Below are 16995 nucleotides of genomic sequence, written 5' to 3'. Positions count from 1 at the left end.
AAATTCAGCATTGTACACAATAATGTTTCGTGTTACAAGTGTGAAAAATCGACACACAGAAAACTTTAAGCATGTTTAAATGTACATATCAACAAATCTTCACAGCAATCCTAGGAGGTAGGTGTTACTAGTCCCATTTTATACATGAGAAAACAGACATTTAAGAAGATTAGGTTAATTTATCTTGCACCATCTGATAAGTGGCAGAATCAAGATTTAAATATAGGTCCTCTGACTACTGGTACCCTCCCAAAGTAGAAATTGACATTCAAATCGCTAAGTAGAAACCAGGATATTGTATCTAAGTTTGGAGAGACAAATCAGAAATCATGGATGCTTCAAGAAAATCGAGTCAAGCCAGGGAATAAAACCAAGGGAGCTAAATAGCCAAGTGGTATGTGGCACCCATGCCAGGAAAGCCAGGTTTGATCCAAGAGGTGAGTCTAATGGGTAAAAAATTAACTAAAATAAAATATACTATTTGGATATATCTCTGGACCAGAAGCCTCTTGGCTATGTATTTGGGGCTTAGTTATGTCTTTCAGTGCAGCCTGTTAGAGCAGCTGTGTCCAGCTTCCCATAGTCAGCCTCCCAGGCTTCTTGCAGCCTGAGATGAGAAACATACAATAGATTCTCTCCTCCTTCCCTGCTCACACTATCTCCAAAATACACACACTCTCAGCATCAATTACTGTTTGTTTTTCTTCCTCTAGGTTCACTAAATATTTGGATGGAAGAAAGTCCCTCCTCATAGTGTATATGCAGAATATAGTCAAGAATGGAAGAAAAATGCAACCTATCCAAATGACAAGAATGCAGTATTTTAGAGTAATCCTAAAATTCTCTGTAAAGTTCAAGTTATCGTGATGGTATGGGGTTATTGTATTCTGCTTGTCGTGGCCAAATTATCATCACAACATCAAATACTTCTTTTTCGAACATCTTTTCAGTTTTAAGTTTTCATATATTTGTGTGATTTTTTATTAATGTCCATCTTCTTCATTAGAGTATAACTCTGTTAGGGCAAGGTTCAATGTCGATTTTGTTATTCATTGTATTCTAAGCATGTACTATAGTGTTGGATACTTAATAGGTATAGAGTAATTGTTGCATGCTTGTCTGAATGAATTATGTTTTTATATTTTTGTAATTCTTAGTTTTTTCATCTGTGAAATGGGAGAAATGAAGCCAATCACAAAGTGTTAATGTTAAAATGTTTTTAAAAATATTTAATGTGTAATATTTATGCACATATATGCCAAATGCAGTAGGCACTAGATTATGATAGGTGTTATTGTTCAATGATAGAGTCTGTTTCTTAGAACAGATACATTTCCTCTCAGTTGGCAGAAAAATATTAAATATTGAGCATTCAGGAAATTATTTTTAAAGAAAAGATCTAGGAGAGTGACTGAAAAGATCATGGCATCATGATTTCAAGATGTGCCAAACTCAGTATCAATTACATGTGCATCATCAATCTCATCTAAGCTTTTCACAGATTTAACAAAAAAGAAAAGTGAAAAGGAGGAGGAGGAGCAAGAACTGCTAGATACCAGATAGAAATGAAAATTTATGTGAATATGCTGCTATGGCAACCTACTGGTTTATTGTGCTGCTTGATACTTAAGGCTTGAAAACAATATGATATCATTTATTCCTAGGAACAGGCTGAAGAATATCATGCATCACTGTCTTAGCCCCAAGGGGTATCTATCTTTAGTTGTGCAATTGAATAAATTAATGTTATTATAATATATTAGGACACTTTAATGAATCTAGACTTTATTAAGCTATTTAAAATGTATGTCTTGTTTACTTTATCAATTTTAATGAAATTAATAATTTTAGATTAGAGACCTTTGGGCTGCTTTCCTTGTGACAATTTGATTCGCATGGGAGGATATTCCCTTTTAACCCTACATTAAATAAACAATGGCTACAGTACAGATGTCAAGCCTCCCTGACTGCTGTGAGTTCCTGTATCCCTGGCAACCTGGCCTATGACTGGATTTCTCCCCACCACTTGAACTATTTTTCTAATATCAATAGGCCCATGATTTTAATGTAAAATATTACCCCATAATGTAATAGCACAACCATTTCTCAGAAACTATATTCACAAAGAAAAAATCCTGAGAAGCCAGAATTGAGCAACAGAAATCAGCTTCCTTTCTCTAATCATATGTTGGGTTTACAATGTCCTGCAATCTAAGGTGACAGCATTCATTTGTACTAATAGTCTCTCACCAATTTGAAAGTGTGTTAAAATAAGAATGGCTCTATTTTATATTTAGTAAAAGGCTATAACGCAGTCTTCCAACAGAGTGTATCATTCATGCCAAATACCATGATAAGTGTTGGGGACATGATAGTGAACAAGGCAGAATCCTCATTTCCGGGTAGATTTAGAGCTTAGCAGGAGAGACGAAAAACTAAAATAGGTTGTGTTTAGTTTAATGAGTGCTTGATAGATGTGAGCCCATGAGGGTACATTTGAAGAGTTCCCTCCCCAGGCAGAAAAAATCTCGCTGTGGTAGCTTTCCCGGAGAAGGTGACATCCTCATGGAGACTGAAGGACTAGGTAGTGGAAGGCTGCCAGCCAAAGGCAGCCAGGAATGGGTATGTGAGTGGAAGGGGCTTACAAACAAAGGAGCCAACATGTGAAGAGGCCTGAAAGAGAGAGCTCATATCAAAGTCTGGGAATGGAAATATTTCAGGGTAGCTACAGCTCCTGTTGTGTGAGGGTAGAGTGGCAAGATTCATAGCCAGAGTGGAATACAGGGGCCAGAATGTGAAGAAACCTACATACCACCCTCTGTTGTGAGGACTTTGTTCCAGGGACAGTGAAGAAACACCGACAGGCTTCATACATAAAGTGTGAGATCAACGATTTATTTTAGAAAGATCATTACGCATTTTAAAAACACAACCTAATTCCAGCTGTTTATGGGTAGACTCTGTGTGTGCAGTACTAACCCCTTGATTCTACTATGTCCCAAACCGAACTGAGTGTGGTCCCTCCCTAACCTTTCTTCCTGTGTTCCAGCCTCAGCCAGTGGCTTCACTCTTTATCTTGTTGTCTAGATGGAAAACATAGAATTACATTCAAATTTTCCTTTCCTTATATCCAGTTAGTCACTGAAATAAGCAAATACTACCTTTCTTCTCTCTTGCTTTTTAACTGCATATCTAATACTCTAAGCCATATTTTAACTTTCCCATCCATTTCTTCCAACTACTCTAAGAAATATTTTGTGAAGACATACAAGCTGCCAACAAGCATACACAAAATGCTCAGCTTCACTGATCATCAGAGAAATGCAAATTAAAACCACAATGAAATACCACCTCACCCCAGTCAAAATGGCTATTATTAAAAAGTGAAAAAAACAACAGATGTTGGTGTGGATGTGGAGAAAAGGGTATGCTTGTACATGACTGATAGAAATGTAAATTAGTTCAGCTTCCATGAAAAACACTATGGAGATGTCTCAAATAAATAAAAGCAGAGCTACTATTTGGCCCAGCAATTCCACTAAACAAAGGAAAACAAATAATTATATTAAAAAGCCACTTGCACTTGTATGTTTATCATAGCAGTATTCACAATAGCAAAGTCATGGAATCAACCCGAGCATCTGTCAATGGTTGATTGGATAAAGAAAATGTGGCACATATATTCAGTGAAATACTATGCAGCCATATAAAAGAATAAAATCATGTCCTTTGCAGCAACATGGATGGAGTTATAGGCCATTATCCTAAGTGAAATAATTCAGAAACAGAAAATCGAATACTGCATTCTCACTTATAAGTGGGAGTTAAAAAATGGGTACATATGGACATAAAAATGGAAAATAGACACTGAGGATTCCAAAACTGGGGAGGCTGGGAGAGGAATGAGGGATGAAAAATTACTTATTGAGTACAATGTTCACGATTTGGGTGTCAGGTGCCCTAGAAACCCAAACCTCACCATTATGCAATATACCCATATAACAGCCTTGCACATGTACCTGCTGAATCTAAAATAAATAAATAAATTAATTAAATTAAACTACTGCTACACACAAAAAAGAGACTAGATTGTTTTAGTACTCTTGAAAATCCCCTCAATAGCTTTCCGCTACTTCTGGAATCCAGTCCAAATGCCTTGTAACAATTAAGACCCTCCAAGTCTTTCCCTAAGGTGCCTTTCTAGCCCTAACTCCTGTTATACCTGATTTCATAACCTGCACACCAAGACATTTAAAAACCTTCTGCATAATGCTTACATGACATTGATCATGTTCTTCTCTTGCCCATGATTATTCTTAACCCCGTGGAATGTTTGGAAGTGCTACTCATCCTTTGGCATCCAGCAAAAAAGCTACATTTGCCCTGAAGTATTCTGTAACCCTTTTATTTGAGTTGAATGGGCTCTTACTGTGCACTTTCACAGGTCTTGGCTTAGGGTTCCCTGAAAATTTTCTTACTTAGTACTTATTTCATTTTGCTGATTTTTATGACAAATCCTACACTCTAAGTCACAGGTTACAAACTGGAGGTGGCCCACTTTCATCTTTGTTTGACCCAATGTTTTCAATGTAATAATATGTATTTGTGTCTCACATGGGCATGTGCTGTTCAGTTCCCAGTAGTTGAAATGCTTTCAGTTATTTCATATATTTATTTGCATCTCTGGCCTTGAATGTTACAGTCATCACAAACGTGGTGAGAGTTGTACTGAGACCACATTGGTTATTAAAAGAAATATCATCAAATGAAATAAATAAAAAAATAAACAACATAACACAACATAGTGAAATATAATAATGAGATAACACCAGAAATGCAAGTTTCTTCAATTCAGGAACTTTTCTTTCCTTTTCAAATTATCTCACAGATTAATGAAGAAGTGAAACTTTTCAAATTATCTCACAGGTGAATGAAGAAGTGAAATCTGAAGTTAGAAGAGAAGATCACTGTTAATCTGAAATGGTAATAAGGTTATTTCTAGTACTCTTCTAAATCAAAACATGTAACTGCCTACGTTGCATATAACTGCCTACGTTGCATATAACTGCCTACGTTGCATATAACTGCCTACGTTGGTAAGAACCACCTTGTGAATGACAAGATAAAAGCAAAAGAGAAACAGAATGTACTTCTAGTCCTTTCTGAATAATCAAACTTGTAATGTAAAATCTAGAAGAGAGATATCCTGACATAGGAGTCTGGAAATTAGGTATGCTTTCCTTCAAGTCATTTCACCTTCAAAAGATACAGTTTTTATTATGATATGTAATCTGGTTAGAATTACACAAGGAATGAGTAAGACAGTATGTAGTAAGTTGTAAAACATGTGTTATAAGATAGCAAAGTCAGCATATAAGGTAAAGTTGCATGTCGTTAAAATTAATCTTGAAAGTTCCTTAAACTCCTTGTTTCAAACTACCATACTCTACAATAGTTTCCAAAATGGAAAGCAAGTATCTTAAAGTAGAAATAAATGACTAGTTGGAGTGTGAGAAAAAAATAACAGAAGGTCCATTTGTATTGTATTCTTATTTCATTTTTAAAATTTTCTGTCTCAGGTCATTTAATGCACGAATACACTAGTTCAGAAATGCATAACCGTAAGTAAAAATCAGTATGGAAATATTGTTAGTTTTTGCTAAATTTTTTATTTTACTCATAGGAATACATATTTTAAAAAATGTTGCTGACCCCTGCTTTACGTCACTGTTGATGAGTGAGCACTAAAGTAGTTGGCTTTGTTTCAGAGCCATGTTACATTAAACAAACATTTTCAATATTCAAACCTCATTAAAAATAGAGAGATGCTCATACTATCAGAGATACATGGGAATGAAGACCCATTGAAGGAGCAGCCAGGTTCATATCTCCCATGGTATGTATTTTTGAAGCAGTAGAGTAGCAAGTCATGCCATTTAATTATATGTGCTATCTAGCTTTTTCTCTCTTCCTCTCTCTGTCATGTAGCACCCCATGCTTAAGAACTGACTCTATGTAAGTGAAACAATGTGAACATTTTGCAAAGCCACCACACATAACAAAGCCTTGAAAATCATAATCTGCTATGCAAATGTAATTTATTCATAATTTTGACATAAATAAATTGCATGAAAACAGTAAAGAAAGGGGAATCAAAATTTTCCTGCATACAAAAAGATTTTAACTCATTTTGCTGGTTTCCTCAAAAATATAAGAAGGGGAGAAGACCCTCCCTCCCACAGTCCTGCAGCAAAGTGAATACTCACATAAAATTTATAGCCTGCTTAGACAATCAGGTAGTAAATATTTAGAATAGAAAAGAGGAGAGGAATGGTCACTATTCTTTATTATGATTTCTCAAGTTCATGTTACCACTGTAAAATCAGGAATGAAAAATAATTGTTATCTAAAGTGAAACTTAACATTAACCTTACTGAAAAGGTCACCATGCCTCTATGTAAAGTGAACATGGCATATTCTACAAGGTTGACTTTAGGTATTTTCCTATTGTATTTATTGGTATCTGCACACATTTTGTACTTGTCTATGCATGCATATTTTATGCACCTAGATAACTAACCCTTCTCACCAGGGCAAAATGATAATGATCAGCACATTTTTTTCTGTAGCAGTGTTCTAAGGAATGACTTAAAAGAGAATAGGCCAAGTTTGAAATATGTTGCTTAAAAGTCAAGATATTATAGGACCCACACTGCCAAATGCAAAAATTTCCATTTTTTAGGTACACAGCTTTTAAACTAATATATCAATAATTTTCACATCTTTTTCATTCATCGGAGTAATTTATATTTACCTCATTTGCAACATTTTCATCCCTATATTAAATTACAGTAGAGGAACAGGAAAGAAATGCTGTTGCAGCTAAAAAATTCCAAAAAAGCACTTCTACAATTAGCCGTTTGCCTAAAAACAGGAAAAGTAAGTAAAATATGATTTTTAAAATCTATTCATTTATTTAATATTTTATTTTTAATTGACCAATAATAATTTTATATATGTATAGGATATAATGTGGTGTTTTTATATATGTATACATTGTGAAATGACTAAATCAAGCTAACATATCAGTTGCCTAAAAGCCTGGAGCAGTTAAAATGGTCATGAGAAATCAGAAAGCATGTATTTGTAGACCTCAGGCTTGGATTTGAGGTAATCTAGAAAAAGAGGAGGGAATTCAACAGTGCAGGCAAAATAACAAAAATCTCATCTAAGACAAGATGGTAATACCATCTTCACAAAGTAATACAGATCCATGTTTTTGCAATACCTATTGAAATGCCAGTATATTACAATTCATGTTTTTAGCCTTAATCCTAAATGAATGTACTATTCTCAAACAATAGATTAATTGAATTTCATATCACCAAAAACATTTGCTTAATGATACTTTGGATGTTCTGAAATTGTCTTTTCACTGCATATGCATATAAAGAGTATATTTCTACTTAACAACCTTCTATATTATTGAGGAAAAAAGTTTAAATATTTGGCTCTCTTTATAACTCTAATTTTCCCAAGGCTTAAATAAATACATAGTAAAATTAAGCCCATTGATACTCTTCATTCCAGGTGTGATGAAAGAAACTATGATGTTAAAAAATGACTACCTTATCCTAAGAGGTAATATTTTAATAACTAGTATATAACATTGGCCACTCTCATGATGGAATAAACTAAAAGCCAAATGACTAATATTTCTAATATAAAAAATACTTAGATAATGCATGAGAGAGACAGTGTGGGAGCCGTCTTTGAAGATGGCATCAGATGGTTCTCACCTCTTGATATTCATGTCCCTGTGCTGTCCCCTCTCACAATGACAATTTCAGGGCATCCAAAGTCCCATTAAGCAAATGTTTTTGATGACGTGAAATCACATTGAATAAGGTTTCCCCATGTAGTTAATAATATATTACGGATATGACAGAGCATGACTTCTGAAACTAGGTTATAAAGGACATGGCAGCTTCTATCTAGCTCTCTCCTGAATCACTAATACTGGATTAACCCCGTTGCCTATGGTGACATCCGTGTGGCAATTAACTGAGTCCATCTGCCAATAACTAGCACTATGTGCTGGGCATGTGCGTCATTCATCTTGGAAGCAGGTTCTCCAGCCCCAGTCAAGCCTTCAGATAAGCAGCACCAGGTGACATCTTGACTGCAATCTTACGAGAGACCCTGAGTGATAACCATTCAGCCAAACTGCTCCTGGATTCCTGACCCACAGAGGCTGCTTGAGATAGTTAGTGCTTACTGGTTTTAGTTGCTAAGTTTTGGGTTAATTTGTTACTTAGCAATAGGTAACTAATAATGGCATCAGAAACAAGGGAAAGAACATGGGCTGAGAGGTTATCACATTAACTAATAATGACATCAGAAACAAGGGAAAGAACATGGGCTGAGAGGTTATCACATCTAAAATGTCTTGATGGTGACGTAAAGCTGAGTGCTCTTCAGGTTAAGTCTCTTGTGTCTCAGTTTTGTCAACAGTAAATTGATGATAATAAATCTTATTTCACAGAGGTCTGAACAATAAATGAGATAAAAGAATTCAAAGAAACTGGAAAGTGTTTTTTTTTTCCTCAGTAAGTATATATTTCTTTCTTTTCTTTAAATTGTGCTTAATTTTACAGTCTTTCTTTTAAGGGGTTTTAAGCTGATTGCTCTTAGCACACAGAAATGGACTTTACAGGATGTTGAAGAACTGCAGGCAGAGATAGGGCTATGGGTGTTCAGGCACTGCCTCTGTTTTTTGTTTGTGTTTATTTGTTTATGTTTATCTGGATGAAGAGCTGGCTTTGAAGATCTTGATTTAAGATAAATGAATATTTATAAACATTCTCTTACACAGAAGTAAAGCGATTGTATAAGTTATTTCTGATTATTTATGTAAGCCTCAAATCAAAAAAGGTCTCTAGGAAACAAAACTCTAGATCTTGCAGAAATAAACTGTTCCTCTCTGACAGGGTCTCTGACAGCTTCATGTTCCCAGTTAAAGACCTCAGAGGTCAAGAAGACAACTCTGAAACATGCTGTATCTGTTTCTGCTGTGTTCCTCTTGACTCCATTTTTCTGTGTCCTTGACTAAATAAATTGGGAAATTATAAATGAGTGTTTGTATGTGCAGTTTCTTACTTTGCAAATTCATAAACAACTTGAAATGCTTTTACCCTTGGTATTTCACATTGACATTTCAAATTAGTTTTGATAGACTCTTAAGGGCCTTGACATACACTAGGTGCCATAGTATAGGGGTTAAACCCATGGACTCTGCATGAAGATTTATAAGACTTCCTGGGGTTAAATCCCAGCTCTGCCGCTAACTGTATGAACTTGTGCAAATTACTTAAAAGCACTCTATGCTTTGGTTTCCTCAGGTAAAAGTTAAGAATAATAATATTTACCTTACAGGTTTGTCATAAGAGTAAAATGAGTAAATATTGTCAACTTAGAACACTACCTGTCCAATAGCAGGTGCTTGCTAAATAGATAGCTTTTTCTTTATTTTTATTTTTACATCTTTTATTTTGTTGAGAGAGAGTATCGCTCTGTCTCCAGGCTGGAGTGCAGTGGAGCAATCTCGGCTCACTGTAATCTCCGCCTTCTGGGTTCAAGCGATTCTCCTGCCTCAGCCTCCTGAGTAGCTGGGACTACAGGTGCCTGCCACCATGCCCAGCTAATTTTTTTGTTTTTAGTAGAGATGGGGTTTCACCATGTTGGCCAGGGTGGTCTCGATCTCTTGACCTCATGATCCACCTGTCTTTGCCTTCCAAAGTGCTGGGATTACAGGCGTGAGCCGGTGTGCCTGGCTAGCTTTTGATTTTGATGAAGTAAATAATTGAATGGCCTGGGCATTTATGGTGAATCTGCATAGTGAGTGCAACCATTCAGCAACCAGAATCCTTCTCTTTCCTACTCCCTGCATATGCTCAACTTTTCTTTACTTTAGTTTTGAAACGAAATTATTCATTACCATGATATTTGAGAATTTGAGTATTGCCTCAAATATAACCCTAAAGATGATAAATGTATGCTTCACTCTGAACTGAAAATATGTTTGCCTTTCACAAGTGCATTTGATTTTCACAGCTGCATTTTTCTATGTGTGTGAGTGTGTTGGGGAGGACATTGATTGGGGAAAATCAATCTACCTTTTCCTTTTTAGCAAATCGTTCTGAACTCCTTTGAAAATCTAATAAAAGCTGTAGTCCATCTCTACAGTAGGAAAAAAAATCACTGAAGCTATGATTGTGGGCACCAATTGGTCCTTTTCTATATTTACTATAGGCCAAGAAAGTGGACCGAGGATTATTGTAGCTTTTTTTTTTTTTTTTTTTTTGACAATGGTTGCTGAATTTAGAAAAGAGAAAAAGAGAGAGCATTAAAAAAAAAAAATCCAGGACATTGCTTCACAAAGTATTGGAAACAAAATGGCCTTTAACAAAGGAGCTCTGATTGATAGCTTTTAAGAAATTAATGACACAAATTAAAAAGTGACTTTGAAAAGTATGTAAAATAGTCTGTCAGTGTTATTTATACAGTGTTTTGTAGAGAACCAGGGATTTGGGGGACTCCTGCAATGATGTCCTAATTTAGAGGAAGGTTGTGAACAGGTAGAATTGAGGCTTCATTTACCCAGCATCTACTCGAGAAGTGCTGTGTTCATAAATATTACTTCTTGGGCTTCCAAATAAGATTGTACATGAACAAAGAGTTACATAACTTATAAAGGATTCAGAACCACTTTTCTGGATATTTGTCCATATAGATAATTACAAACTGAAACTTCTCAACCTGAGTTATCAAAATCTGAGAAAGGCTGTATTGGCAGATGTACAATATTGTAGGGTGAAATGAGAGTGACTACAGACCAGTTTACCTAATTCTCATTATATAAAAATATGGAGTCTTCTACTAAGCTATAAAAAGGCAAATTTAGAATTAGTAAAAACATATAAATTAGTAAAAAGAATTTAAAAATTTAACAACCCAAATTATAGAAGAAGTTGCATATAAAATAGCTAAAAAAATTTTTAGGTAAAACCAGTCAGAAGAAATGAGACCGTTATGGGGATATTATCCCTTACTATTAAGGTTGATGTTAAAAAGGGATATTGTCTTCCACAAATCTTTTGATTCCAGTTCCAGAAAAAAATACCTGCTTGCATCACATACATTCTTATCCTTTGTGGTAATATCTAAGTCTTTATATAATTTCACCAGTTTTCTGTTCAGCTATTTAGCTGCAATTGGTTATGAGCCATGACATAAGTAAATGATATCATTTGGAGGTGTCCCTACCCAAAATCTCATCCTGAATTTAATTTGAATTGTAATCCCCAGGTGTTGGGGGAGAGATCCATGGGAGGTGATTAGATCATGGGGGCAGTTCCCCCATCCTGTTCTCGTGGTAGTGAGTGAGTTCTCACAAGATCTGATTGTTTTATAAGGGGGTTTTCCCCGTTTTGCTTGGGACTTCTCTCTCCTGCTGCCTAGTGAAGAAGGACGTGTTTGCTTCCCCTTCCACTGTGATTGTAAGTTTCCTGTGACCTCCCCAGCCATGTGGAACTGTGAGTCAATTAAACCTCTCTCCTTTATAAGTTACCCAGTCTTGGGCAGTTTTTTATAGCAGCATGAGAATGGACTAATACAGTATGTAAACCCCCTACATATATGTTGTACAGTATGGAATTGCCAACATTTGGCTTTTTTGACTTCGAAAATGGGAATTTCATATGGTTTAACCTAGCATTTGCTTGAATATATTCCTCCCTAGTTTTGACGCAGACTCTATACAGTATAGATAATTCCCTCTTCTCTGCATTATAGACTCCAGTTTACCCACAGGGGTCCTGTGATTTTTTGATGGATTGATAACAGAATTTGAAGATGTCTGAATGAGCCTACTGGTTGAAAGTAAAGAGAAAGTTGTCAAGTCCTGTCTTATGTCATTCAGGAGTTCTTGCCAAGGTTTTTGGGTCTTCTCAAGGGAGTAATCATACAGAGTTGAAATAAGAGCAGCCCTAAAATCCCACTGGTTAGTCCTTTAGGCATGTATTTTATCTCCTCTACAGCCTCTTTAGTGACAGAATATCTAAAACATAGTGTTCTGTAAAACAAAATGTTAAACTATCTTGTGGGAGAATAAGGCAGGTGAAAGGGTTGAGGCTTATCAAGGAAGCCAGGGAAAGACAGCAGTTCCTATTGCTTTTGAAGTGCTCTTGTGGAAGCTGTACTCACATCCTTTAAGAGCTGGTTTACTTCCCAAATAAACCGAGTTGCCAGCAAGAGCAAGGGGTGTAGTGTTTCAGGAGGGAGGGGAAGAAATGAAATGCATCAGTGATGGGGGATTTGCAGGCATTTCTGAGATCATACAAACCAAAGTGGACATTTCTTCTGGATGCTGTTAGCTACTCATCCCTCCCATGTGGACCCCTTCAGTTTGCTTGCTGGAGAGGAGGCTGCTGAGAATCATTCAAGCCAGTTAAAGAAATTGCCTAAAGTAAGTATCTGAAACACAAGCACGTTAGCTCAAAGTGCTTAGAACACAGTAATAATCACAAAGTCCTTACTTCTTCTCTCCTTTGTACCATTCAAAGGCTGGAGGCGGCACACCTGCACCTTCACATCTTATCAGGCCACTACGTCCGGGGGTCATGGTGCCAGATTTAATTTCCTGAATAGTAGGAGCAACTGCAAAAGAAACAAACAAACAAATACTAGTGGATAAGTAAAAATAATCCTCAACAGAAATATGACACACATATATTTTTATTCCTTCTATATTCAAAGCAATCTTATGCCTGATAGACCAACACATCACATTTTCAGTGCTTTATGCTTCAAATACAAGACTAGTCATTTTCAGCTTCATTTTTCCAGTTGAACAGTAGATGAATGTTTTCAGGGAGTGCAGAGTAAATGCAATACATTTTGGCCTTGCTTCCTACTGGAAAAATGGCATTGGTGAGGGTAACACTTCATCTGTACTCCAGTCCAACTCTACTGCAGTAATAGTTCTCATCTATTGAGTGATCACAGGGAGCCAGTCACTGGGCTAGGTGCTTTACATTCTCGATTTCCTCACAAAAATACTCTAAGCTTGATGGTATTATCTCAATTTTACAAATGTGAAAAGTCAAGTTCAGAGATGTTAAATGAATTGTCAAGGTCACACAGCTACTTAGTTGCAGAATTTGCCTTTGAAGTCAGGCATGTTAACTCAAAGCCTGGGCTCTTGAAATATTCTGTGTTTTTTCCCGCCTCCTCCCTATGCTTTAGTAATTTAGTGATTTTTTCTTTAATGTGGTTTCTTCTGTCTGAATGCCATTGTTTCCCATTTCCACAGATTCAAGATCCATTTTAGGCGTCAGTGTCCCCATGCTCTTCCCTATTGCTCTAGCTGGAAAAAGTCTCCCCTCCTCTGAGTATCTGGATCTCTCATACCATCAACTTTCTATCATTTATTGATAGAAATGTATTGCATTGGCTGAGCGTGGTGGCTCACGCCTGTAATCACAGCAATCTGGGAGGCCGAGGCGGGCGGCCCACGAAGTCAGGAGATCAAGACCATCCTGGCTAACACAGTGAAACCCCATCTCTACTAAAAATACAAAAAATTAGCCGGGCATGGTGGCAGGCACCTGTAGTCCCAGCTACTTGGGAGGCTGAGGCAGGAGAATGGCGTGAACCCAGGGGGCAAAGCTTGCTGTAAGCCAAGATTGCGCCACTGCACTCCAGCCTGGGTGACACAGCAAGACTCCGTCTCAAAACAAAACAAAACAAAACAAAAAAAAGAAATGTATTGCATTGTATCATGTACTGTATTTATGGGTATGCCAGTTTCCTTTTCAGTTCCTTGAAGGCAGGGTTAAATATCTGATTCATCTTTGTATATTCCAAGATCATTACACAGTGCCTAGCACAGTGTGATGCTTAAAAAGCTTTTTTTGTAGCATAACTTTTTTTTTTTATCCTTCATATAGTTATTCAGCTGTCAACATGTGCCAGGCATTTCTCAAGGAACAAAGCAGTAAATTGCCCTGACGTGATGAAGCTTATATTCTAGATGGGGTAACAAATGGGGAGACAGACTATAAGCAGCAAATATCACGAATAAGTAGTTTAAATAAAATGTTAGAAGGTGATAAACAATACAGTAAAACAAAACCAAAACCCTTATAGTTGCAAGGTAAGAGGAATCAGAGAATGGAATGGATTACAATTTTCGATAGGGTAATCTGAGTAGGCCTCATTGAGACGGTAAAACTTGCACAAAGACTAGATGTAAATGAATGAGTTAGCTATGTGGATATTTAGAGACAGAGCCTTGTAGGAAGAGGGAACAGCTTGCAGTAAGACACTGAGGCTGAAGCTAGCCTAGTTTGTTTAATAAATAGCAAGATTGGTGTGGCCGACACAAAGAGAAAGAAGGAGAGTAGGAGGAGATAGGAACAATTTTCAGTGGATTCCAAGTTTACACCAAAGAGAAACAAAGGATGGAAGATTGGGTAGGACCTCTCGGGTCATTTCAAAGAATTGACTTTTATTCTAAGACAAATGGTGAGACCCTGCAGAGTACAGATAAAATCTGATAGTTTTTTGGAAAAGATGACTCCGGCTGCTGTGTTGAGAAAAGACCATAGTGCGGCTAGGATAAAAGTCTAGGGATAAAGTAGGGAATGCAGTAAGAAAGGCAAATGAAGGTAGGTGGCTCACACCAGGGTGGTAGCAGTGCAAGTGGTGGAAAGTTATCGGGCTTGGAGTCTGCTCTGAAATTGGAGCTGATAAGATTTCTAGACAGACTGAAGTGACATAGAGAAAAAAAAGAGGAGTCAAGGGTGATTTAATTTGGCTTGAGTAGCTGGAAGGTTATTGACTGAGATGAAAAGGACTGTAAATAGAAGAATTTTGGAGGGGGCTGGGCACAGTGGCTCACACCTGTAATCCCAGCACTTTGGGAGGCCGAGGCGGGTGGATCACATGAGGTCAGGAGTTCGAGACCAGTCTGGCCAACGTGGTGAAACCCTGTCTCTACTAAAATTACAAAAATTAGCCAGGCATAGTGGCGGGCGCCTGTAAGCCCAGCTACTTGGGAGGCTGAAGAGGGAGAATCGCTTGAACCTAGGAGGCGGAGGTTGCAGTGAATTGAGACTGCCATTGCACTTCAGCCTGGGCAACAAAAGCGAAACTCCATCTCGAAAAAAAAAAAAGAATTTTGGAGGGAAACATTAGGAGTTGTATGCATGCGTCTTTTCATAAATATTTCCTATTCAACCAAGTTTTTAACATACTATAATTCATATTTCAAATAACACTATAGAAAATTATTAATCAACAACTAGAATCTTGAAGATACAAAAACTACTTCATTCAGAAATATGGCCTAAGTGTGCACTATGGATGTATTTTGATTTCTTTGGAAAGCAATTAAAAAGTACAGCATTTAATGTTTTATCAATATTCAGTGAATACCGAATATATAGTTTTCAACATATGAAAACTGTAAAAACTCTTACAAAGGAACATTGCCTTTCATCTAGAAAATACCCTAGGAAATACATCATTTTCTGTTAAGGGCGATACTTCTTTTTGAAATTATTGCACTTTTATTTCTCTGTGGTGTTTTTATTCTTATTATTTATAGTTCTAGAAAACATTGCAAGGAAAATATTTTTGTTAAAGTACTTGCTAATAAATTGGTGAAAAATAACGAACTAATAGTTCCAAAAAATGTTTGCATGAGAACTGTTACAAGATAATATAGATACACACATATACACAAACACACACCCAGTTTTATATATGTATAAATCATATATGTATAACATTTATAATGTACATATATATACACATTTATCTATATATGGGCGTATACATATACATATATTCACAAACACAAGAAATCATTACATAATTTTAAAATTGTTTTGTTAAGCAAAATTTCATGTCACCTACAAAAGCCAATTAAATATATTAAAAAATCTATAAACAAAACTCCACGTACTTGTCAATTATTATGACACTGCTCATGACAGGTACAGGTAAGAATGTATTTTCACTATTGTTCTCATAGGCTTTAATTTCTCCTTCCTGTCACACAAACAAACTGTAATCTTTTATGATATCTAACTATTATTGAAGACAAAACAACCATATGCAACAAGAGATCCATCACAAGCTTCTATTGATAACCTGGTTAGTTTAATTACTCTCTGGTTTGTCAAGGGGGCCATGACTCATTATAAACAAAAGCATGAAATCCGGAACATTGCCTGAAAACCCAGGCGTAATGAACCGAAATCAAAATCTAATTCATCATTAAAAGGCTTTTGTGCAGTTGAGTGTACATACGGCTCAGCACTGGGTGCTTTACCACAAAAGTTAAAGGGACATGATGCTGTTATCTAGGGCTTCGTGGGTTGCTATGATGGACACTGAAAACGGAAAGATATCTAAAATGTCACATGGAAATATGGATAAAGAATGAATAAATACTCATAAGAAAAAGTCCTAAGAGCATTTTGCAAGGTACAGAGTTAAAGGTCCAAGTGTTGTGAGGTAATCAATGTGGAGAGAAGATTCTCATGAGGCTATCCCTTTGTGGCTAAAATTATAAACCTGAACCGAAAGCCTCTATTGATTTTACTTGGAGACATAAAAATTCTTATTACACATTCAATTACTGTGCATCTTTTGGAAATAACTTGTTCAAAAAGAAAAGGATTCATCCATTTATTTATTCTTTATTCCTTTGTTGATTCAACAAATATTTTATCAGGGATCACATTAATGAAAAAAAATAATATTCCTGGCCTCATAGAGCTGATATGAAGTAATACAAACTAAGACAAAAACAGAGCAGGGTGAAAGAAAAAGGAAGAGCAAGATATGTTATTTACTATGTTGCAGTCTCAGAGATCCTTGATGATAAGGTAATATTTGAACAAAGAATTAAATGATGTGAGAAAA

General features: G+C 36.3%; 1 protein-coding gene across 2 annotated transcripts in view; it reads right to left on the bottom strand.

Annotated features, from left to right (window-relative positions):
* The window catches only part of NEGR1 (neuronal growth regulator 1), a 908360-nt gene that overhangs the window by 189368 nt on the left and 701997 nt on the right, over positions 1–16995 (bottom strand). For both annotated transcript variants that reach the window (XM_054541955.2, NM_001133577.1), the window contains 1 exon segment: positions 12597–12717. In XM_054541955.2, the coding sequence (XP_054397930.1) occupies positions 12597–12717 (121 nt within the window).

Source organism: Pongo abelii, chromosome 1 (genome assembly GCF_028885655.2).
Source record: "Pongo abelii isolate AG06213 chromosome 1, NHGRI_mPonAbe1-v2.0_pri, whole genome shotgun sequence".
In the NCBI taxonomy this organism is placed as follows: domain Eukaryota; kingdom Metazoa; phylum Chordata; class Mammalia; order Primates; family Hominidae; genus Pongo; species Pongo abelii.
The sequence above is the reverse complement of the archived record's forward strand: the minus strand, read 5'-3'. Positions and strand labels throughout refer to the sequence as shown.